Source organism: Elephantulus edwardii, unplaced genomic scaffold, assembly GCF_000299155.1.
Source record: "Elephantulus edwardii isolate Elephantulus edwardi_28Jun2011 unplaced genomic scaffold, EleEdw1.0 scaffold00027, whole genome shotgun sequence".
NCBI classification, from domain to species: domain Eukaryota; kingdom Metazoa; phylum Chordata; class Mammalia; order Macroscelidea; family Macroscelididae; genus Elephantulus; species Elephantulus edwardii.
The window spans coordinates 21,561,609-21,588,025 of NW_006399777.1; the positions used below are offsets into that span (position 1 = coordinate 21,561,609).

General features: G+C 41.0%; 1 protein-coding gene across 2 annotated transcripts in view; it reads right to left on the reverse strand.

The window, feature by feature from the left end:
• PIK3CB (phosphatidylinositol-4,5-bisphosphate 3-kinase, catalytic subunit beta) overlaps positions 1–26,417 on the reverse strand; it is a 79,306-nt gene that overhangs the window by 24,437 nt on the left and 28,452 nt on the right. The window contains exons 8-14 of one of the 2 annotated variants that reach the window (XM_006883392.1): positions 25,602–25,698; positions 25,066–25,196; positions 22,493–22,543; positions 12,326–12,514; positions 10,216–10,337; positions 5,211–5,354; positions 3,520–3,619 (exon numbers count right to left, since the gene is read on the reverse strand). In XM_006883392.1, coding sequence (XP_006883454.1) covers positions 3,520–3,619; positions 5,211–5,354; positions 10,216–10,337; positions 12,326–12,514; positions 22,493–22,543; positions 25,066–25,196; positions 25,602–25,698 — 834 coding nt within the window. The remainder of the gene's footprint in view (positions 1–3,519; positions 3,620–5,210; positions 5,355–10,215; positions 10,338–12,325; positions 12,515–22,492; positions 22,544–25,065; positions 25,197–25,601; positions 25,699–26,417) is intronic. The other variant, XM_006883393.1, reaches the window with a different exon arrangement.

The following is a 26,417-nucleotide window of genomic DNA, read 5'->3' on the forward strand; positions in this document are numbered from 1 at the left end:
GGAACACGTATTTCTGTTATTACACTCGAAAACCGTCCTCTTGGTAAACTCTGCTTACCTTAACAGCAGCTGTGATGGACAGAGGTGCCCATAGATACAGCATGTGTTGTTTAAGTCTAAATTATTTGTTAACTCCTGATTTTCATAATGAATTCAATTACTGTGGCTATCAAAACTTATGGGGGAAAATTATGTACACAGTACACAGATCAACATTGGCCACTGAATCCATGTTTGACTTGTGATAACCTCTCATTTCATACTGTGTAAAAATTCCATGAGAAACAGGCCTGTTCAATCAGGAGTCAGTAGAACGAATATATGTTACCATTATTTTATTCAAACTAGAAAGAACAAACCACAGAAAACAGAATTAACTATCTCATGTACTATTTTATAAAAGTCCTGGAGGCACAGTGGTTAAATGTGCTAACAAATAGGGAAGCAACAGAACTCCTAGAGGAAGCTCTGGTGGCCTAGTGGCAAGAAGCTGTGCTGCAATCCCTAAGGAGCATGGTTTGAATCTACCAGATGCTCTGCTGGAAAAGGAGGGGCAATTTCTTCCTTTGCCAGTCGGATCTGATTTGACAGCACACAAGAAAAAAAAAATAATAAAAATAAAAGAACTCCTACGTGTTCTCTGGGAGAAAGACGCGGCTGTTCACTGCTCTGATTACAGCCTTAGAAACCTTACGGGTGGTCTTACAGGGTCAGACTCGACTCCACAGCCATGGTGGGTGCTATTTCTTGTCTTGAAATATTAGTACAACAAGATCACATCATGAACGTCATGGCTTGAATTTCCATGCACAGTTGACAGGTTTTCACACCCTATTTTTCTTTAAGGATTCTGCTTCTTTGAAAGGAACCCACTAAGACTGTAGAGATCTAAACTCAAGCACACTGTTTCCATAAATAGGCTGAGACCTCACTCAGAAGACACTGGGAAGGCTCTACACGATTAGATGCTAAAATGGACATGGCTAAAAGTGTCCCCCCCAAAAAAAAAGTAAAAAGAGATGGCAGAAGCATTGAAGCCTTCCGTCAAAAGCACAGAATTTCACTTCTCAACAATTTCAGGGGCTGTACAAACACCAGTGACGGGGGAATGGAAAGAAAACTGGCCTACACAAACAAACTTTTTGGAAATATTTAAAATTTGGATTTATTTTCATGTTCACATTGTTGAGAATTTTCAAACGATCTCTAATTGTGCAGACAGCAACATCCTCAGTGTTCCAAACACTTCACTGCCATGAGTCAAAAACTGCTCCTTGCCTTTTTTTGACAAGTTGACAGTGATAACAACTGCCATGTCACTTATACAGTCGACTTCTTGTTATTCAGAGTCAAAAAGAGAGAAAGATCCGTTTGCTCATAAATACATCATTCGCTGTAATAAAATTTGAACTATGTTCCCAGTAAACCAATACAATGACAAGTGGGACTGGATCACAAGTGCTGGAAAGAATGGGCAAATGATGAAGGTGACAAGATAGACCTGGTCGAGAAGGCCTGAAAGGACTTGGTAAAGAGTTTGGGTTTCAGTCTCAAGGCAATGAAAAATTATCACTAGGATTTAAGTGATACAGCATATAATATACATCGTTATGCCTTTGAGCTGTGGTGCTGGAGAAGAGTGTTGGATATACCGTGGACTGCCAGGAGACCAAACAGGTTCATCCTGGAGAGGGTGAAGCCGGAATGCTCCTTGGAGTCAAGGATTCTGAGGCTTCATCTGACATACTTTGGGCATGTTGCAAAGAGGGACTGGTCCTTGGAGAGGGATGTCATGCTTAGAAGGTGGATGGACAGAGAAAGAGAGGTAGACCATTGATGAGATGGATTGACAGAGTGACTGGCGTAATGAGGGTAGGCGGGTCGGAGACAGTAAAGTTGGCACAGGATAGAGCAGGTTTCAGGGTTGTTGTTCAAAGGGTTTCTATGAGTCGCAAGCAACTCAATTGCACATAACAAAGATTCCTGACCTATTATGATAACTGCACCCAGTAATTGTAGTACAATGCTTAACTGACAAAAGTTGTTTGATAGATACATGTATCCTAACATAAATCCACAGACAGAATAGCTATTGAGGTTGTTTATGTACAATCAAACACACTATGGGATTCGATTGCTTGGTTTACATTATGATTTAAAGGGACATCCCTAGTTATTTAACCTAATGGGGTGTGTGTGTGTGTGTGTGTGTGTGTGTGTGTGTGTGTGTGTTACTTCCTAGCTTCTTACAGAGTAACTGGAAGTCTTAAAACGTTTGTACATAGTCATCAAAGGCAGAGCTGGTTTATACTAGCAAAACAGAGGAGGAAAAGTTAGAAATAGGTGGAGAAATGGATTTGTAGCTTTCTGGAGCCATGGAGGCTGGATGAACCCCTAAAACTACTGTCTTGAAATCTATGAACATTATACTAAGACATCCCATGAAGTTTTCTTAAAAGCAAACAGTTTAGTTTAACTACTACACAATGTCTGCCTTGAGCAATCCAGTAACTTCAAAGATTAAGTAGATAATTTAGGGGCAATTAAGTCTGATAGCAAAGAATGAACAACATAGAACATGAGGTGTGAACATTTGTACAACTTCACAGATATAATGACAGCCACTGAATAGGACATGTAGAAACTGCTGAATTAGCGTGTGTTTTGCTCTGTACATTCTCAACAACAACAAAGACAAAATTATTAAGTAAGGGAAAAAGACAAGATTATCTTGTAGGCAGAGAATGAGGAGAGGGAGATGGGAGTAAATCAGGAGAACAGTGAGTTAGGCCAGGGGAGAAAGGAAATGACGGAACTAGGGTCTGAAGGTGAAGTTCTCCTCTGTTGCCATGTTTGGGAAGAGGTATGTTTTACTGATAAGGCCCAAGCAACTATGATCAACGGGAATCCAGCTCACAGCAGCCCTCCCCCAGGCTTCCAATACTGCAAATCTTTATCGGAGGAGGATTCCCATCTTTCTCTCATGGAGCAAATGGGATACTTGAATAGCTAACCCTTTGGTTGGAAGCATAACATGTAATGCACCACCCCACCAGGAGTCTTCATTCTACTAACAGCACATTGAAATTGTACTGTTTTAATATAGGAAATGGAAAAATTAAGATCATTCTTTTTCAGGGAGCATTCAATGTTTCTGCTAATTTGTTCAAATTTTTTTACTTATATTCTAAAAAAAGTATGCATTAATCAGGTTCAGTAACCACCAGGAAATAATAAAAAGGTGTGTGTCGTTAAGTCACTTGTGACTCACAGCAACCCTATGTACAACAGCTCTGAATGCTGCTCTATCCTGAGCCTACCTTTTTTTATGATCTCTGACACATCTACCCTCTCCCCCCTATTGTAAAAACAGTTAAATTGGCAGATGATCGACTATCTTTGCTGTCAATAACAACTTCTGAAAAGTAAGAGAGATAGTATGATGGAGACGTGGCATTTGATACAGTTTCGTCAACACCACATGCCAAGATGAACATTAAGATTAAAACACGCTGATACCTGTTTGGAAAGCACCTTCATGTGGCCTACACTTCCACGACAATATGCTTCAAGAATGACACCAAATTGTACTGAGACAGCAGGAATGTGTATTTCTGACCTGTAGGAAGTTAATAACATTAAAAATTTGTTTACCAAACAATTCAGATCACCAATAAGAAAATGAACTTTATTTTACTATGAAATAAAAAGACAATGTCACACATTAGTAACTATGCACTATAAACAAGTACAGGGTCACACATTTGTGATATAATTATATAAATACATGTCACATTTATTATAAATACATGTATCACAAATGTGTGACCCTGAAGTTATACATAGTGCATAATTACTAATGAGAGGGTCAACTATCTAATTCAACAAACCTGAAAGTACTTAAGAGTTCAAAAAGTTAAAACATGAATGAATGAAAATCAGTCTCTTCGTGAAGCTTTACTAAAAATTTTTTTTAAATTTTTTATTTTATGATTTTGTGTGTGTGTACCGTCAAATCAGATCTGACTGGTACAGGAGGAGATTGCCCCTCCTTCTCCAGCAGAGCATCTGGTGGATTCAATCCTCACACCTCTGGTATTGCAGTGCAGCTTCTGGCCACTAGGCCACCAAAGCTCCCTATAAAATATTTTTAAAAATTTTAATAAATTCAGTCTATTCTAGTCAGTCCAAAATGTCACTTCTTATTCAATTGGTGCTTTGAATAGCAAAAGTAATTTTGCCATTCTAAAGACAAGTCAAGCTCAGGGCAGAGGTCTATAAATTTGTTCAGCTTCACAGGGGTGACTAATAGGACAATTTGCTTTTATTCATTTGGTTTTAGTGGAATTTTTTTTATTATTATTTAAAGATCAGTATACACATTTGAAAAAGGAAAGAATCTTATTTTGTTATTCTCTGATGAGAATATGATCAGAAATATGATCTCTGATGAGGAAATGAAACTTGATGGAAAAAAGAATGTAAGTTTAAAATAAGAAAAAAACTATAAATAATAAAGAATGCTTAATATATGCTTAAGAAAGAAATCACTATTGAGAAAAAATTAACAGCAGATAACAGATTAACCAAATAAAAATTCTGTTGCTGATAAAAATTAACAACAGATAAACAGAGCTTGTTTCTGTTAAACTTATTAGAAAGATTTTTTTCCTTCCCTGGAAAACACTGGTGTTAATACTTTAGAGGACAGAGTCAGCAATGAGAAATTAGGGTTTTCCTTGGAGACTTAAGAACAGCTTGAGATCTTTATTCCTAGTTTTACTGCCATACTCATTTGTTGAAATAAAATGGATGTGTTTCTGACGATCAGTTAATACAGAAGCTGAAAAAGGAAAATGCGATCTTGACCCACCACTGCTATCACTCAAGAGCAGAAATGAACCAGAATCTCCTTGCAGGAAACGACTATGTTTATATTTAGTTCAACCATATTAAAAACAACACATACTCCTAACTGGGAAACAGTGTGAGTCTATTATTATTTTCAGTTAAAAATCAAACAGGGAGAGAACACTTACTTAATGTACTATGCCAAATCACGAAAACCAGGAGAACTGAGAATAGTGTCAATGTTAAAACAAAGTGCGAAATCAATCAAACAGCTGGCTATTCCATTACTGTCTTATGTTACCCTAATTCATAGTCACTAAAGCCAACTGTAGCCTCTGAAACAAAAATAAATGACTCACCTTAGATGCCAGAACAGAAACTGCCCTATTCTCCGATTAGCAAGTGCTCTTTCCAATAGGAACCGAGAGAGAGCACAATCGAGGAAAGGCTCGTATTTTAACACTTGCACCAGTTGTAACAGATACTGCAAGAGTTCTTCATCACTGAAAGAAACAAGAACAGTAAATCCCTTACTAGCTTGCAGTAGAAAAAGACCCCTTCTTAGCGAACCCTCATATATAAACTTAAATTTACAAATGCAGTGTTTCTTTGAGGTACACTTTCACCTGTCTACTACACCTTCTGCTTACAAGCATGGCATCAATTCGACCATACAGCACAGAAAGTAGCCATGTCAAGTGGAGACAAAGAGCAACTCTGCGATACATTTGAATAGTTTAACTAGAGCAGTTATGTATTGTATTTATTTGTAATCAGCCCATTAGAATTATTCTCTCATATTGCTGGGAAAAAAAGTGAATTCAACTATGTGATCTATTGCTTCAAAATAAAATTCCAATAGTATCTTAGCCATTATTTTCCTACCATACAATTAGGATTAACAACTTCTCCAAGATACACATGAAAATGGATAGGGTTCCATTAGGATTCTGAGACTGTCAATCCTAACAGGAGGGTGCTCCACCTTTCTTGTTCAAGTAGCTACTTGATTCAACTGAAGACCCTTCAGTTAGTGGCCCCACGGGCTATGGTTACAGGCACTAGGCCTCCAGGGTTCCCCTCTCCAAGGGTAAAAAACTAAAATCTTAACATGAAATAGTCCGAAGGGTAAGAAGTAGAACTCTAAGTGGAACTGCATAACAAGAATTGTAATAAACTGGACTGAATTACAACAATAGTATTGTAAGAAGTTAATTAAAGCTAGTGGTTCTCTGTTTTGCACATGCTGTGGTTTATCTGGTGTTTCAACATGCGCATGACCCTCAGTATAATGGAACTATCCTAACGTGTTCCAAGAAGCCCAGGTGATACACTGCATATAACTTAACAGGCTTCTAGAAGAAAGAAGGTGGGCAGTTTAAATGCACAGCTACAATGTGTGGAAAAGGTGAGCAGCTCCCTCCGGTAAAGATTTACAGTCTCAGAAACCCCACAGAGGGGGCCTTGGGACAGCAGGGGGGTTGGTTTTGGTAATGTGTTTTAAATCCTGACCTTTATGGTGTTAATGAGGGAAGATAAAGGCAGTGATGAGAGGGTATGTTCAACCTAACCTGCTGTAGGGAAGTCTCCTTGGAGCGTAGACTGAGCTGAATATTTCTATCAATGGGGGAAGTTACAGAGAGCCTTTTCTCTCTAGCACCTCTGGCTCATGATTCCCGACTTGCATCAACAGGCTGCCGGACCTGTTAATCCATCAGCATCTCTGGCTGACTTGTGTCATCAGTCTCCAAAGCTCGTCTGCAGAGCCTGGCCTCCTCTGTCTCCCTGGACACCTCTCTCCTGAGGGCTGGACCATGGAGCTGGGACTTGCCAGTCTTGATGAGTCGGGGAGCCACTGCCCTGAAATCTGTCTATTCTCACACACTTCATTGATTCTGCTCCCCTACATAAGCTAGCCCATGACAGTGTCCATAGCCTACTGCCACTCCCAGGGGCCATGAGAATGTGGAGGTGAAGAGGAGTGTGTCATTAGTGGCCCTGCGTGTGCATCCCAAGCCTACCAGTCCCTGACTGTAGACCTGGGTAACAAATGATTAATGAAGCTGTTGTTATTGTTATGTGCTGTCAAGTGGGTGCTGGCTCACAGCTGACCCTCCAGTGGGTTTCCGAGGCTTTGAATCACACAGAAGGAGACTTCCCTTCTTCCTTGTGGCTAGTGGATTCAAACTGTGTGCTGATGGGCTGGCAGCACAAGTCCTTACCAACAGAGCCACCAGAGCTCCCAGTTGAATAAAGTTGTTTTGGGCATATCTCTGCCAAAAACCTAGTGCACTACGTATCACAAAACAAAACTCAGAATCAGAAAATTTAACACAGACGGGGGGAAAAAAATCAGAATTATGTTCCATGGAACATGGGATCATAGCAATTTCTGGGTATCAAAATTCATTTAAGAAAAGTACTTGGCTCTGCCAGGTTCCTCTTCCCTTAGGTCTCCAGTGCACATGTAGGGAGACTACAGAGTAAAATGTTGACAGTTCTAGAAAGGCTTCACATCTTTTGTTCATGGGGTCACTATGAGTTGTGCCTGACCCAATGGCAATCAACAACAGCAATGAGTAAGAAGGACATCATGCTTGGAAGGGTGGAGGGACAGCACAGGAGAGGAAGACCCTGGATGAGATGGATTGATTCAGTGACTGGGGCGATGGGGGTGGGTGTGCTGGAGGTAATGAGATTGGCTCGGGTCACAAGCGACTCAACAGCACATAAAAGCAACAGCAACATAATGAGCAAGTGGAGTTGGATTTTTTGTTGTCTTTTTTTAAAAAGTTATATTTACAGTTATTTTAGGGTGGCCCAGTGGTAAGGAGTTGTGCTGTCAATCAAAAGGCAGGTCGTTTGAATCTTCAGCAACCCTGCACAAGAGAGATGGGCAGTCTCCTCCTGTGCAACCTGCAGCCTCTGAAAACCCACTGAAGGATCAGCTATGAGTCAGTTCCAACTCAGTGGCACATAATAGGATCATTTTAATTAGTTTATTGTAAAAGCAATGCTCATTTATGTTGTTATGTGCCATCGAGTCACCTGCGACTCATCACGACTGTGTGTACAACAGCCCTAAACCCTGCTCTGTCCTGTGCCAATCTCACAGTCTCCAACGCACCTATCCCCATTATCCCAGTCACTGAATCAATCCACCTCATCGAGGGTCTTCCTCTCCTGCGCTGTCCCTCTCCAAGGACTGGTCTCTCCTTGCAACATGTCCAAAGTATGTCAGACGAAGCTTCAGAATCCTTGCCTCCAAGGAGCAGCCTAGCTTCACCCTCTCAAGGTTGAACCTGTTCATTCTTTTAGCAGTCTATGGTATATTCAATAGACTCTTGAACACCACAGCTCAAAGGCATCAATTTTCCTTCTATCATCCCTAGTCATTGTCCAGATCTATGATGCACAGCAAGTGACTGAAAAAACCATGGCCTGTATCAGGTGCACCTTAGTTGTCAGAGTGACATCATTGCTCTGCAGTACTCTGGAGAGGTCTCTAACAGCAGACTTTCCCATCACAATTCATCTTTTAATCTCCTGGCTGCTGGTGCCAAGAGTGTTGATTGTGGAGCCAAGCAAACTAAAGCTGTTAACAATCTCAATCTCTTCACCATCTATCATAATGCTGCATTTATAAAATTATTAAAAATTTCTCCTCCTACTCTTCTAATTTCACCCCCCTAAAACCACCACTATAAAGTGTGTGCTATCATACAAATAAATATGATGCAATATACAAATTAAAAAGGAAGGAAAAGGCATCAGTGCGTATATTGCTCAGTAAATGATTTTCTAAAAAAAAAAAATCACACTATCTAAAGGCTTCTATTTCTGAGGTTAGAAATGAAAATTAATAAATGTGAAAATGCCCACAGCTTGAGGCTAACCACAAAAGTGTCAACTCTTCAGCAATCTCTCGCTGTCACACATGGAAGTACCCAACAGGCTTTATATACACAGCATGAAAACTGGAGCACTATTTATAACGTCAAACCGAAATGTTCCTTCATAGACAAACAGGTCGCATATGGCATAGCCACGCATATGGCATAGCCATACGACAAAATATTGTCCAGCAGTGACAATAAACACTACGTAAGCAGATAGACTGATCTAAAAATCTAATGCTGAATGAAAATAAGATAGATGTAAAATAAAGCATATGATAAGGACCATTTGTGCCATTTTAAAATTGCCACTAATCGTCTATCTGTATTTTATAACATGCATGTTGCTATGTGATACATAGGGATGGGTGGGGGTGGGGAAAGGAGGCGAGAGGGGGTTTCCTAGAAGGATACACACCAAATTCATGACAACGGTTCTTATGGGAAAGGAGGAAAGTAATCAAAATTGGGCAGGTAACTCTGAAGACTTCTAGCTGCATCTTTTTTTTTTTTACTTGACTTTAAATTACTTGCATGGAAAGTATGAGCATTTCTTCATTCTGGGAGCTGTACTCGTTGTGTTAACACAGCAGACTTGAATGCCATCTTTTGAAAGCCTGCTTCTGAGGCTGGCCATTGCCTGCGGTCTGGGAACTTACGACTGTGGAAGGGTTGCCACTGCTCTAACTGATGAGCGTGGTCACTGTACCTATAAAGGGTGTGCACTGGTTTATTGCTTTATAGTGTGGTTTATGGTAAACAGCCATAATTCTTCTGGGAGCCTGAATTTTGCTCTGTGTGAGGCAGCGGAAACCAACCTACACGCCTGTGGGGATTGCTGTGAGACACCTTCAAGGCTATGATGACTCAGTGACCCGATGAAAAAGAGCTCTGAAGCTATCCTGTGCTGTTCTCACCCTCTCTGCTGTGTCTGAGCCCACAACCACTTGAACAACTACACCGATGAATGCACCTTGTTGAAGCTCTTCCTTTCTTCTTCTGCCTTTCCCAGCGTGATGTCTCGAGGCCCCAGTACAAAGCCTTAGCACTGTGTCTCTAAGGAGTTACACCAGGAGACAACACTTGAGTAGTGTCCCAACATGCTGGTGAGGGAAGTGTGTTTGGTTCTACCACCCTGGGGAGGGACACGGGGCCTGCAGATGGTTTCCTATGGACCTCGCTGCCATTGCTGGTGCCTCTCCCCTTTGAGAACTTGGCTCTGGATTCCTCTGCTTTAACAAATTATGGCTGTGAGTGTGACTAGGTGTGGGATCCTAGGATTCCTGTTAATGAAATACTAAGGAGTGAACTCTGGATTCACAAATCCAGTTAGTTTCTGTTTATGATATAGAGTAAATGTCAATATAATCTGTGAACCTTTTCCTTTCTCCTTCAAGGAGCCATCCCATTACCCACCCTCAGCCCTCAAGTCATTCCTTGCCCCAGGAAAGCCACCTGTAGGAGATACCTCATCTGTCGCAGGCAACCCACAGCGTATTCCCGCACGTACTGGTCCGGGTAGTTGAAATCCAGAAGCTCCAAGGCCTCCCGAGGGGGCAGTTTAGGCCAAATCTGCAGAAGTGCCTGAAGCTGTTTAGAAAATGGAAACTGGCTCAGAAACACTGGGGAAGAAAAGCAAACTATTTTTCCTCGGCACACACAGGTGCATCGAGGTGCATTACCAAAAAAAAAGCATGCTTTCTGATATTCTCCATTTATGCCGGGATAGGTTAACAAAGATTTGATTTCTTTGAAATGAAAACATTCTATAGGTTACTAATAAAATGCTATTATTCATGGAAAGGGAAGGAAAAAGATGACGCACCCAATACCTGGCATACTGAATAAGGATTATAGAATGAATAAAAGAAAGGAAGCAGCACTTAAAAGTGGAACTCAGGGTACAAGCATGAACTGCAGAGCAAAAACACATGGCATGTACTTGGTATATAAAAAATTCATTCATAATAGCTGAAAACTACCTTAAGGCAATTTTGTCTTTAGTTTTTAAAAATTATCTTAGAGTTATCTATCACAGAATAGAACTCATTGACAATTTTTGAACTTCTGAAATCATAATGAACACATTATCAATAAGAAAAAGCCAGGCACAGTGGAGACTGAAGGCGGGGCAGGATCAGGGGTGTGACCCAAAGCCAGAGCCTCTGCGGAGTCGGAATCCACCAGCAGTTCTGGTGGCCTCGTGGGTAAGGAGTCACGCTGTCACTCCAACAGCATGGGTTCAAATGCACCTCCTGCTCCATCAGAGAAAGATGGGCACTCTCCAGCCTCTGAAGACCCACTGGAGGGTCAGCTAGGAGCCAGTTCAGACTCAGTGGCGGCGAATGTGGTGTTCTGGGGTGGAAACACTACAGTGTGCGTTACTACAATGGACTCTATGCCACATGTAGTGTCATTTGGTTGATAACTTGAAAGCAACCATGATGGGATTTCTGATACCACAGAAATCATCAAATGCAATATCAAACCAGTGCTACTTCACTTTCACCTCCTTGAGAGCTGGTTGTTAAACATCAAATCCCTGCTTATTTCAAAAGAGAAAAAAAATCACTGTGCAAAAGATGTCAGAAAAACCTGACTTCAGTTAGGACCCAGCCATATATCACATCTACATACATTTCTTTTTCCTGTTTATCTACGCAATACAAATATTTTTGTTTCTTCACAGCATGGAAACTATCAGGAGACTACTGCCCAGCTCTTAATTCCACGTAGCTGTGGTAACACACATTTGTATTAAATATCTAAGCAACGGATTTGGCTAGACATTGCTTAAAAGGCTGATAGAAGATTAAACGGAACTGTTGTAATAACTAGTCACAAGTAATGGATTAAAATAAACGTCTAACAGGGAAAACAATCCACTAATACTTTGCTTATAACCAACTTTATAACAAAAGCAATTTACACGTGACATTCTTGGCATTTACTATCTCTTTTATCAACGTAGTATCTTGCGCTGTTCTGTTCTATTCTAACTCTATTAACATGATACAAATTAAAAACTGAATTCACACAGGCAGAGAGATCCACTCTAGGATATCCTGCCACATAGGCTGTTGATCCTTAAATAACTTAATTTGGGGAAAACTATGAGTCTTTGTCCAGTCAACATCAACTGGTCCTATGGGAGCACATAATTTAGTCGGGTCAACAGTAAAAGCAGAAATGGCAGAGGTTCTTGAAGGTTCCTCTGCACGAGGTGCCAAAAGTGAGGGGCAACCTCAATGCCAACTACTCAGAACCCTTCAATAACACTCAGCTGCTAACCCAAAGAGTGCAGGTTCAAGTACACGCGGAGGTGCCTGAGAAGAAAGGCTTGGCAATCCCCTGGAGCAGAAGCAGCCACTGAATCCCTGGGGAGCCCGGTTCTCCTGTGACTCCGTGGGTTTGCCAGGAGTTGGAGTCAACTCAACGGCATCCGGCTGGGCTGCTTCGATAACCCTGCAGAACCTGAGTCTTCCTACGGAACTAGAACTATGTGGGAAAGAGTAATCTAGGTGAAATCGACAAAGTAACAGAGCACCGGGGCGAGCTACAAGATAATCTTCTCTTACCTGGGCAACGTCCTCGAGTTTATTCCATTTGATGGACAGCAGTAATTTGGGCAGTGACTGTGGGAAATTCTCTCTGCAGTCTTGTCGCAAAGTCCAAATGAGATCCATCTCGTTCTCACACAGTTGAGATAATGGATCCCTATCCAAGATTTCTTTCAACACAGCGAGGAACTTTTTCCCACCTCGACTCTAAGAAAGTAAAACGTCTCATTAAAGGATTTAATTGTGCAAACATCACCTGTGAACATGCAGCAAATTCATATACAACTTAAAAGCCTAAAGATGTACATTAATAGAGAGAGATTCTGGTAGTTTTTACTGTTTAATATAAGCTAAAGATAAGAAAGATATACCAAGTAGGAAAAATACCACTTTTTTTAAATCCCCGTACAAACACTAGGTGGCGGTATTGCTTTGTAGATTTGAAAAACAAATCTGTATGGTCCATGCAGACAGACAGACACATCCCTCAAGACACTGCACTTCAGGGGGAGAATCGAGCCCCCACCTCTGTGGACAAGCAAGAGTCACAAAACATGAAGCTTAAATAAAGCCGTGCAACCAGCAAGTCAATGGAAAGTCAGTGTAGGTGGGAAATACTTTGTTGTGGAAGAAATAAAATTCTATCATGACATTGGTGGCCTCATTTTTACCACCCAATCTGTATTTTCTGACTACCAATTCTTGTTTGCAGTTGTTTCTCCTCATTTCAGGTCTTGCTATACGAGCAGAGGTAAGTCCTTCATTAAGTGAAAGCTTTCATTCGTGTACATCATTAACCTAAGAGTCTACTCTGAAGAGGTCAGTCTTCCCTCATCTCATTTTCAGTGCCTTCCTTCCAAATGGAAAGGCTCATCCTGTGGCACGAGATTAAATAATGTTCTTCTTAGTCTTCATCTGGAAGCTCTTCTAAAACCTGCCCACCAGGGCGACCCTGCTGACTCAAATACCGGGGGCACAGCCACCGCAGAAGGGTACACTGACAGACAATCGGTGGGATCTGAAGTGGAATGAAAAGAAGCTGAAACAAGGGAAGGAATGTTCAGATAAGAGCTAAGCGGAAAGCTGTGCTCAAGAAGACAAAGTGCAGCTTTGTTCACAATAGCAAGGAGTTGGAAACAACCTAAGTGCCCATCAACAAACGAATGGCTAGAGAAGCTGTGGTATATTCGCACAATGGAATACCATGCTGCATTAAAAAACAAGGAACTCATGCAATATTATTCAAAATGGTTGACTCTGGAGAACATTATGCTGAGTGAAATATCCCAGTCACAAAAGGACAAATATTACATGATGCCACTGTTGTAGAATGGGACTGTCCTTGGGGTTGGGGAGAGACTGAGTAAGATGGGTTCAATAATGTATACTGCACTGAAACAGAGGAGGGAGAAAACTGTTTAAAAGAGATATATAACTAGGTATTTCTGTCATCACAGGAGACTAGAGCGAGGGCTACATGGTGGAGGGGACCTGGGGGAGGGTTTGTAAAACAATGAAAGAATCTTTTCTTTTACTTTTCCATAATTTTTGACTCATGTACTTATAACTTGTTAGTCAAATTTGTGTCTTCTAGGTTGCAACACCCCCATGATACATCTTCAAGGATATGAACATGTACAGCCAAGCACAATCAATAAGAGTGCATCTAAATTCCAAAATCAATCTCCATAATAGTCTATGTGTTTCCTACTGCCAAAGGGGCCCTTTAGAGTAGTGAGAGAAGATCTTCACCCTGAAACCCACAGCGTCCCTTTTCAGCAGGAAGTAGCTAAGAGAATACGCCATCCCCTTTTCCTTATGACTCAGGGTGAAGTCTCTCTCAGGGAGGAGTGATAGGGAATGGCAAAGGACACACTGGCAAAGAAGATTAATCAGAACTGGCTTTGACAAGCACTGTGGCATTTGGACAAGAACAAACTGGGAGGAGGGTAGAGAGAATAGTGCAACAATGAATGAATGGAAACCCAAAATCTCTGTAAATGTTTATAAAAATTAATAAAATATAATTATAGAAAAAAAATAATTTACTGACACCACAGAAAAAAAAAGAAGACAAAGTAGGTATGATAATGAAATAGGCAAGCAGCTGGAGTTCGAGAATCAAAAGGAAAAAAGGTGCTCAGCATTTCTCAGGCTAAGAGAACTGAAGAACGTATTCAAGCCTTCACTTGCAACACTGAAGGTGACTATGGGCAAAATCAAGACTGATACATGAAGCATGAAAAAAAAGATATAAGAAATACAGAGTCACTGTATGCAAATGAATTAGTCAACGCTGAAACATCACAGGAAGTAGCATATGAGCCAGAGCTGAAGGAAGAAGCCCAAGCCACACGCAAGGCATTGGCGGAAGTCTTAAAGGAGGTCCCAGAAATTGATAGAATATCAGCTGAGACCTTTCAGGAAACAGATGGACAGCACGGACATGCTCACTAGTCCCTGTCAACAAACATGGAAAACAGCTACCTGGCCAAGTGACTCAAGCAATCTGTATCTGCTCTCATTCCCACAAAAAAGATGATCCAAGAGACTGCAGAAGTGACCGAGTATCATTACTATCACATGCAAGTAAAACTGTGCCAAGGATTATGGAAAAACGACTGGACCCTACATTGACGGGAAACTGCACAAATTCAAGCTGGATTTAGATGCAGCGTTGGCAGAAGGGATACCATGTCAGATGAATCTTGGCGGAAAGCAGAGAACACAAGAAGGGTATTTATTTATTAAAAAAAAAAAGAGATCTGTGTTATATTGACTATGCAAAGACATTTGACTATGTGGATCGGAACAAATTACGGCTAACATTAAGGTGAGTGGGAATTACCAAACACTTGATTGTCCTTATGTTAAACATATACCCAGACCAGGACAACTGTTTCAATTCAACAAGGTACCACTAAGCGCATGGCTTAAAATCAGGAAAGGATCAGGGATGCATCCTTTCTCCATACTTATTCAAGCTGTGCACAGAGTAAATTATTCAAGAAGTATATGAAGAAGAATGTGTCATCAGGATTGGAGGGGAAAAAAAATCAATATTCTGCATTAAAGTAAAGATAGTAAAGCATTTACTACAGATCAAAGAATACAGCCTTTAATATGGCAATTGTCGTGATAGCTGGGGAAAAGACTGAAGTCTCTCAACTATTTCATTGTACTTGGATCCACAATCAACACTCATGGTAACAGCAGTTATGAGGCCACCAGAAGGGTTGTACTGGGAAAATTTATTATCAAAGAGCTCTCCAAAAGGCTAGAAAGCAGTGGGCCTGATCCAAGCCTCATCACCTCTGACACGTTAGAGCTCTGACACACTATTGCTGAAGTCACAGTGTCAATCCATCTCGTTCACAGTCTTCCCTTCCCTCTCTCCATCTTTCCAAGATGTCCCTAGCCAAGGAACAGCCTCACCTAGCTACATGTCCAAAGTATAAAAGACAAAGCTTTGCTATCTCTGACTCCAGCGAACATTTTCACTGCACTTTTTCCAAGATATGTGTGTCCTTTAGGAAGTTCATGGGATATTCTGCACTGTCCTCCAGCAACACAGCTAAAAGGCATCGATGCCTCTTTAGTCACTGTCCTGCTCTCTGATGTGTAGCAGGTGATTGAGAGGAATAGGGTCTGAATCAGGTGCACTTTACACCTTCAAAGGCATTCTGGTGGCCTAGTGGTAGTAAGTTGTGCTGTCAATCCTAAGGTACACAGTTCTAATCTAGTAGCCGCTCCATGGGAGAAAGTTGGGCAATCTCTTCACATGGGATTTAAAGTCTCTGAAAACATACTGGAGAGTCAGCTTTGAGTAGATTCCAACTCAATGGCGAACAACAACAACAACCTGGAGATTCCACAACTAAACACCAGACAGGCTATAAAGTGAACAGTAACACGCAGGAGGAACATGCTTGTCAGAGCAATCCAACAGATGAAACCAGTGAGCAGTTCAGAAAGCAGAGTGGTGGGGAAGAGTGGTGAAGAGAAACAGGGAACCCACGGAAGAAATGGGGAGTGTTCTTACCGTGAGGGGATTACAACTAATCTCCACAAAGAGAAGTGTACAAGTTGCTGAATTAGTAGCTAATCTGTTCTATAAATTTGTACCTAAACCACAATAAAATCTCTCTCAAAAATATCCCCAAAACAAACTCGAAAGCAAACAACAGAAGCCGCCCTGAAGATGAATGGTCAGGTAAAGGAGAGAGAACAGGGTGTACAGGGTACAGGGGAAGAGAGGAAGAGGTGCCAGGAGGACGGAGCAGCACACACAGGGCACCCAGATCAGGTACGTTTTGCAGAAGGACACACTGAAGGAGGGTGACAGGGCATAACAGCCCTGGTCTGGCCTCCCGGTGACTGGCTGCACTCTTAGTGCCAGCCCTGCCCACCAGCAGGAGCCACAGCTCGGTACCTGCCCTTCTCTCTGACAAGGCCCCTGGCTGGTCTGCGGAGACACTGAGTGCTAAGCGGTCGGGAAAAATGGTCATCATTTCTGTGCTGGATTTGGAGGAGTCCTGACGTGCCAGGGGGGAGGCCACGCCCTGGATTCTGGAAGAGAACTGAACAGGTCTGGCTACCTGAGCTACGCTAGGAGCTCTGAGTATGCTAATCGCAGACCAGGCCCAGGCACTGCTTGCCCCCGGAGTAGTGCAGGCCTGGGCCCCTTTCCAAGGGCTTATTTATAACATGCCTGGATTTACCAAATAAACACTGGGGTTTTTGAGAAGCACTTCAGTCACATCCACATGATGGAACTTCTTAGTGAGAACGGCAGGATTCTGGATTCTGATTACAGAAGCAGGGCGCTGACCATATGCAGTCAGATTTCTCCTGAGGGTCAGGCACCACTCAGGCCAGCACCGCTCTAGACCAGTCAGGTAAAAAGAGACAGCAATGAAGGGAAAGGCTGCTTGGACCCTCTGAGTGAAACCCTCATAGGAGCAGCAGTAAAACTGTTTGTTCTTGTCATCGGGCCCTGAGGTTCGACAGCTACAAATTACCCTCAGAGACTCTTTTGCCACGTACATAGGGTATTTGCTGCAGGGTATCTGAAAGAGTACTGATGGAATTGCTCAGTGTGTAAGCCCTCACAACAGAGGGCTCGGGGACCCTCAATGACAAACCCCAAGGATATCCTGATGGAATTGCTCAGTGTCTAAGCCCTCACCTCAACACAGAGGGCTCTGGGACCCTTCATGAGAATGCTCCGACAAGAAACCACTGTTAGAAAAAAGAGTGAGTGAAAGTGAAAAATACAAGGAAAACCATGATGGTTTTGCACAAACAATCCTAATTTAGAACAAATTCTCTGAAGAACAGAACTGTTGTTGCTGCTGCTGTTGTTGTCAGGTGCCGTCAAGTTGACTCTGACTCAGTGGCCCTATGAGCAACAGTTGAGGACCTTACTCCACCTTGAGCCACCCTTAGATCTCCACCACATTCAAGGTCACTCCACAGCCACTGGGGCACTCATCTCATGCAAGGTCCTTTCCTGACCTTACCCAGCAAGTCGCGGCTAGCCAGTAATAAGTAACGACCCGCTACCATCAAGTCAGTTTCAACTCCTGAAGATCCTTTCAGTTCAACGACAAATGCTTTTATCCACAGCTCCGTAAGTAGTAACGACTCACTACCACTGACTTAGAACCGGCTCGCAGCTGAGCCTCCAGTGGGCTTGCAGACGCTGTGAACTGCAGAGGAGGAGACCTTGTCTTTTCCCCTCAGAGCGGCTGGTGGACCTGAACCCCCCATGTTAGCAGTACCGTCGCCTCTGCCACAGGACCTCCCTTTTCAGTTGTGCCTCTCTCACTGCCACTGAGCCAGGAGTGACTTGAGGCTGACCCTCCAGCGGGCTTCCAGAGGCTGTGGACCGGACACGAGGCTGCCTGTCTTTCTCCCACGGAGCAGCTGGTGAATCTGAAATACCTCTGCCTTTGGGGCTGGGAGCACAACTCGTTCCCCACTAAGTCACCAGAGCTCCTTAATTAGCAGAAAAAGCAAACTCCAGGTCCCCTGGGCCTGGTGAGTAAGCAGATAAATGGCAGGAAAGGATTTTAGATGAAATTACAGTGATTTTATACTTCTCTAAAAAAGAACATGAAAAAAAAGTTATGAAAAACTGAACACATAGCTTCTATCCTTACATCTTGGAACTAATTCTATTACTGCAAAGGACACTGAGTATATATTTTTTGTTGGAGAAAGGCAAACTACTGTTAAGGATTTCAAAGAGCTAGTAGCCTTACTGTAGTTTCATAGTTCCAAATAATACTTATAGACCTACTATCCTAAAGGCCTAGGAAGAAACAAAGAGCAGAGAAGGAGGGGTTGGCTGTGTTAGTGTACTGAGGTCATTTACTGAACTATGAAAATCCCAGCATTGGATAATGCCAAGGTGAAGCCAAACAACTAATAGAAATGTAGGCAGGAAACGGAACAAAATACACAAGTTCAGATTCTTTTACAAAACTTGAGACATTTAGTAATACAAATTACACAGCACAGTATAACTAGATGACATACAATTTAAAGTGTTTACATGAAAATGAGAATGGAAGTGATAAAAAGTAACACATTTTCTCCAGAGTTTCTTTATACTTAACGTTTTTTTAAAATCGTAATACAGACACTATGATGCAATAATTATTTCTGAGAAAAAGAAACCATTTTGTTTAATCAGAAGAAAAAAGAGCACCTTTCTCTTGGCTGTAAGAGAGCCCCTCATCTACCTGTCAGGTGACAGGTTAGCAATGTGCTTCTGAGGGACAGAAGATTAACTGAAGTGCTGGCCAGACTTGGCGGGCTTGATCTCTAGAGGTGGGGATGAAGTAGCCCATGAGGTCTAGACTGATAAACCAGGGCCTAAATAACTGGTTGTATGGTTTTGTAATACAACACAAGATTACACAAAGCAACTGAAAATACAGACAGGTAAGACTGGAGGGGGGGAAAAGGCTGTGGTAAATGGTTAAAAATTAGAGGCACTGATTAGAATTCATGGTTTTTAATAGCTAGATAAGGAAATATATCCGTATTTAGGTGTGTTTACCTAAATCTAAATAATATCTATTTATGTATATAAATATATAAATCTATTTACATATGCATATATCTTTCTCTAAGCACACACAGGTAAATCCCTGGAGGTACATGTATGTCCCAGCACTGTCCTGAGAAAGGACTTGGAAGTAATTATACCTTAGCAGCAATGAATACACTCAGCATAGACTTTTGATTCTAAATACTTTCCACAAATCAAAGGAATTAGTAGTCCCTGGAGAAACCTGATTCCAAGGCGAAGGAAGGGAAAGTACCACATTGTTGCTGTTGCCGGCGACTCACAGCAACCTTATGCCCGACGGCTCCAAGCCCTGCTCGATCCTGGGCCAACCTCATGGTCTCTGACACACGTGAACCTGAAACACTGCTGTACTATAAAGAAGGAAATGCCCAAGGAATGACAGAGACATGTCAAAAAGACCCTGGGGACTGCTTGAGGGGGTGCCCAGTAACCTTCCTCATGGATGATATGCACTCCAAAATAAATGACACTAACTTAGAAATGATGGAATAAACTAGAAATCATTGAGTCCAAACCCCTCTAAATAAAAGATGCGTGAATGAGAAAGAAGAAAATGTTCTACCATGGAATACATGCCAACTTGTAAGTCCAAAAAGAAAAAGAAATTCAGAAAACAGGCTATTAAACGATTCACTGCAGTAACAGTGACTCAGTGACAATCATTAGTTAAAAAAAAATATGCTAAGAGCAGATAAAAGCTGTTTAAATTAGTGGTAAATTCTGGATATCCCACGGATTGCCAAGAGTACAGACAGTCATGTCTGGTGAAGCTGGATTGTTCCTGGAAGAGAGGGTGGTGAGGCTTCGTTTTGCATACTTTGGGTATGTTGTTAGGAGAGGGTCTTCCTTAGAGAAGGACAACGTGCTTGGAAAGGTAGAAGGATGGTGAAGGAGAGGAAGACCTTCAACCAGGTGCACTGACACAGTGACTGCAGTAATAGGCTCAAGTGTGTCAGAGACTGTGAGGTTGACACAGGATAGGACAGGGTTCAGATTTGTTGTCTGCAAGGTCACTGTTAGTCATTTATGAGGAGGAACGTAGCATCAGGATTGGAGTAAGACTTATCAACAACCTGTGTTATGCAGGTGACACAACCTTGCTTGTTGAAACTGGGGAGGACCTGAAACATTTGCTGTAGAAGGTCAAGGACCTTCAATATGGATTGAAGCACAATGTCAAAAAGACAAAGATTTTCATCACTAGGCCAACTGACAGCACTCTGAAAGATGGAGAAGAGACTGAGATTGTTAACAGTTACAGCTTGTCCGGCTCCACAATCAACACTCTTAACACTAGGAGTCAGGAAGTAAAAGATGAAGTACATTAGGAAAATACACTGTCAGGGACTACGCCAGAGTGCTGAAGAGCAATGATATGAGTATAAAGACTAAGGTGCACCCAATACAAGCCGTGGTCTTTGCAACTACTTGTTATTATGCATCAGAAAGATCTTTGCAACTACTTGTTATTATGCATCAGAGAGATAAATAATGACTAAGGATAACAGAAGAACTATATCATATGCCTTTGAGTTGTGGTGATGGAGAACAGTATTCAACACACTATGCATGGGCAAGAGAACAAACAAGTCTGTCTTGGGAGAGAGTGAAACCAATCTGCTCCTTGGAGACAAGGATTTTAAGGCTCTGTCTCACTTATCTCGGCATGTTGCCAGGAGGGACCTGTCCTTGGAGAAGGACATCATGCTAGGAAGGGTGGAGGGACAGCGCAGGAGATGACGACCTCGGATGAGATGGAATAACACAGTTCCTGAGGTACTGGGGGTAGGTGTGTCAGAGGCAATGGGATTGGCTCAGAACAGGACAGGGTTCAGAGCTGTTCTGAAGGCAACAAGTCGCAAGTAACTCGATGGCACATAACAACAACACTGTACACTGAGCTGTGCTCAATTCAACAGCTTCTAATAATAATAATAATAATGACAGATCAGAAGACAACGAATCACCGTTAAACACTGTATATATTCTGTAAGAATGAGGAAAAAAATACATATATTATCTCCATCTTGCCCCCTGGTCTCTACATCATTGTTATACGGGTGCAATGGATTTGTGAAAGACACTTAAAAGTTGTCACTTGGAGGATGGGGAGATAATTTGATGACAAAAGAACAGAGTATCAGACTAGAGCTCAACAGAATTTTAAGAATTATAAAAGAGAAAATAAGCTAGTAAAAAAGATCCTGGATGAGATGGATTGACTCAGTGACTAGGTAATGGGGGTAGGTGTGTCAGAAACAATGAAATTGGCCCAAGATAGAGCAGGGTTCAGAGTTGTTGTATGTAGGGTTGCTATGAGTCAAGAGTCAACTCGGTGACACTAACAACAATAACATTAGCAATATAATGTATAAACCAAACTAAGAAAGTCATATAAACTGCACTATCTGGACAGAAACAGTAAGAACATTACATGTGGCAGTCTGCTGTTGGTGCCTCAATATTAATTCTTCCCTCTGACTTTAGCACTCTAATCTCTTCATTTTAGCCTGGCAAATGACTGTCCAGGCTAAAGGCTGTATTGTCCATCTGCAGTTAAGTATGGGCACGTGACTAAGTTCTGGCCAATGGCATGTAAGCAAAAGTGATCCATTCTAATGACATCATAAAAGAGAACAGAGTGGCCCTTCCGCCTCACTGTCCTGATACAGGCTAGGATGGAGAAGAGGCTGGAGCAGTAATCATGAAACTATTTTATGCATCTCAGAGCATCGAGGTGGCAGAATCCTGGAGCCTGGCATGAAATACCATTACAGTCTCCTCATTAAACGGTATGAAATTCACAAAGAAAATACTGAACTCTCTGGGATGCCACAACACTACTCACGGAGTATCTGCTGAGGGTGAGGCTGTGTGACAAAGCTGGGCCCCGCCCACCTTTGGACAGAGATGCCATGGAACAAAACCCGAGTACAACCAGGTTAATGCAACTTACACACTGTTCTTCCACACGGGGTATGGTCTGCTATCTAAACAAGCTCACTATCTAAATGGTTTCCTATCTCAATGAGCTGAACATACTTCTCCAGGAGGGAAAACCCTTTTAAGCCCCAGATACTCACCGAAACATTCGCATTATCACTGCTTGCAATCTCGGCTGCCTTTTCAATGATCTGTTTTTAAAAAAGTTGAACTTTCAAAGTTTGACCCTTATAGTCACAAAATTTTAAAATATAAACAACTTTGCTTATGTTTAGACTAAGGGGACTTAATTTGGTTTAGCATTTCTAAGTAACAGAAATATCAACTGTGAAAGCATAATGGCATTATTCAATGCTTTTCAATTTTTAAGTGTTAGACCACAGGGGAACAGTGCTAACACTGGGAGAGATCATGACCCAGCCACATGACGGATTATCCACAGGTGAAATACATAGTCTCACATATAACAAACTTTTTCTGAAATATAGGTATGTATTCAATTAAGAAAATGTAACTGTATTTAAGGTTGCTACATGAGTCCTTGTCATAAACGTTTTTCTTCAATTAATAGACAATAAAAGTAGAAATAATGTCAAGGGAAAGCGTGAACATTATTTTTAAAATTGGCAAGTTTAAAATGGAGCTGTTATCCTTGAAAAGGTGTGGACTCCTTGGTTCAATGAAAGAACAATGTATAATAGAATCGATGTCCTGCTGTTGACATACATAATCCCATGTGGTGATAACACTCTTCCTACTTCAGTTATTGTGCTATACTCAAACATGGTTATTAAATTAAGCAGTTAACCATAAATTGGCTCTAAAGCTAAAATATATGTGACTAAAGCAACAAATAGTTAAGCAGTTAACTATAAATGGACTCAAAAGCTAAAATACATAAGTGACTACAGCAACAAATAGGAAATTAAATAAAAACACTAGTGTTGGAATTTTCACTTCTCATGTAGGCAGTATTTTTTTCTTTTTCACAATGACCATACATAACTTTTACAATGCGTACAAAGAAAATCAGTAACAACAAGTGTCTTTCTCTTATTGTTATGTACCATGGCACTGGAAATGACCCTGCAGTGGGTTATCAGAAGCTGTAAATCAGATGGGAGGAGAATGTCCCACCTTCTCTCATGGTGGTTTTGAACTGCTTATCTTTGGGTTTAGATTGTAATTCCTTACCACTCAGGCACTAGAGCTCCCTCCCTAGATTTATATTAAAACACACACACAAAGTCTCTCTATCAAGCTATTACATTCCAAGATAGCTATCTGTCTGTCTTATGTTATGAGGAATCTAAGTGGCTAGTTGTGGATAATTAGAACAATGCTGAAATTGAGTATTTTAAAGAAATTCAACTTCTCTTAAAGTATCAAAAATACTTCTATTTGCACACAATGTTACATTTCTGAAACTGTTTAAAAAGCATCACACTTAACCCAAATAAAACAATGACTGATTACATAGTTAGATACCCCGATTTTTACAGCCAGGGACATAACCAGGAAGTGCTGCTGGGTTAGTAGTTAGGAATTCTGCAGCGGCACTGGCAACCGAAAGATATGCGGTTCGGATCCACCAGCTACTCTGTGGGGAAAAAGATAGGCAATTTCCTTCCTGTGCAATTACTGCCTCTGAAAACCCGCTGGAGGGTCAGCTATGAGGTACATGATATATGCCTGTGCAGCAAATGCCGAAGCCTATACAATTAAATGTATCTCAAGTAGCAACTCCATATGGATAAACAATCTAAAGAATAACTAGACGTGATGAATGAGGCAAACTGTGCATCTTCCTATTGGCCATATGCTCAGTGGCTTACTTGGGAATTCTAGTGTAACAGGCCAAAAACATAATTTAGTTGGATATTATTAATCAGAAAAACACTAAGAGATGGAAACGAAAATTTATTTACTGACAGGATAAAATGACAGTGAGGACAGAAATATGGGGCTATACAAAATTAATTCACATACTATTTAAAAACATATATGCTACTGAGGTCTGGTGGTCCTGAACATTGTAACATAATTAATCCTGTAAGTGGGTTAATGAAAACCTTATTTAGTACAATTTTTTTTTAAATTTTTTTTTAGTACAATTTTTTAAAGTGGCTTGTTCTTAAATGGATTAAGGAAATAAGAAACTGGGTGTTTATTTTTTGAGAATTTGCTTTAAAGTCTCTTATTTTAAAAATCAGCACCCCTCATGCAGGAGACAGGGGAGTAAATGTGAGGACAGCACAGAAGTTCCCAGCTCTGGGCATGTAAACTAGCAAAGGACCAGCCTCAGCACCCACCACCATAGACTCCTGTCCTTTACATATGTAGCTAAACTTCAGAAACATTCCAAACAGAAATCCTTCCTAGAAGTTTTAGAAAAATAGTAACTTGGAAAGTTCTAGCCCTGGCAATTTTCCACACAAATAATTTGTTCTTTACCAAACTTTAACAGAAGCATAATTATGCTCTAGAAGTTGAAAAGGACCTCAGAGAATGGTCTGGATAATTGATAAAAATACCACAGTCAATGATAATGCCACAAGGAAAGGGAGTCTTTAGCTCCTTGCTCGGTGGATGGTCACCAATCCAAGCTATCAAGGGAAACGAGGCGTCAGGAGCTCACACTCTGAACACATAAAGTCAGGAACCAAGAATCCCATTACTTCCTGCTGAATGAACTTTTAAATGGCTGGCTTACCTTATCGAAAGGAGGGTAGTAATAAGGTTGCTTTTTGTTCTCTGGAAACTGAATGTGTAAAGCTGTTGCATTTTCAGTGTACGGATTTGTCTGAACGGTTCCCATTGGATTCAACATTTCTTCAAGTTCATCTAAAATACGCAAATGATTTTGTCTCTTAAGAAAATGCTTCCCAACTCAAGCCAAGTTTTGCGTTAAAGAAAATACTTTAAAAATGTAATTTTAAAGTCTGACAAAGAATTATATGAGTAAAGTTTAATTTTGTAAATGCTTGACACAAAATTGAAATATGAATTTTATTCATCACTAAAATAATAAAACTTTCTGTTGGGAACTCAGAACCAACTCACAGCTGATGACCCTCTAGTGGGTTTTCAGAAGCTGCTTGGGGGTAAGTTATTTATCTTTCTCCCAAGTTAAAATAATACTAACAAAACTGGCTAAGAAATGCTTCTCTGGGAGCCACAGAGAAGCATTAAGTAATCAATATTGGCAAACTTACTGGTTAGCACTGAGGAGTCCAGTATAAATCTTACCTGGAAATGAAGACCAGCTGTGCAATATTATGTCCCCAGATCTCAACTGACCTTTGAAGTCAAAGATCATTGTATTTACCCAGGCTACAGGATAATGCTGTGGGGGGGAAAAAATATATCACTGATAAATATGTTAAGAATGAACTTCAAGATACCAACAAGTTCATGTTCTCTCTTGCAGAAATATTAGTTGTAAAAATCAAAGAAAATCATCAAATAAAATGAGAACAAGACCAGTGGAAATATCTTAGGGGAAAATATTCAAGCTTAAAAGTCCATTCAATGTTTCCTAATAAAATAATTTAGCTATAAAATAAATGACAAATTGTGCAATCAATGAAATTGATAAGGGATTTCTGTATTATTCAAGAAAACATGTGTTGTAATGTCCAGCTGTGTGCTTCCAGCGTTTTCAACCTAAATAAATACTGATGCAGGCCAAGGCAGTATCTCCAGGTATGCAGAATTTATTCATGTTTTTAAACACGAAACAATGAGCTAGTCATCGTTCCAAAGACAAATTTGAACAAACTGAGTAACCTGGTCACTGTGTGACACCTTATAAATACTCCAAATTCTTTGAGAGAAATTGCATGCCAGGAAGAGAAATCCTAAGGAATTAACTCTTTTGTTACTTTTTAATCATCAATTAAAAAAAGACATATCTTTAAAAGAATACATGACAATACTAGAGAAAATGCTTATGTTCTCATGTTAAAAAAATTATTTTTATCGTAGGAGTATGCAATGAGGGTTGCAGAGTGGATTATATTTGGGGGTAGGGGGTGGGGTTTGGAGAGGTGCGGGGGGATTATT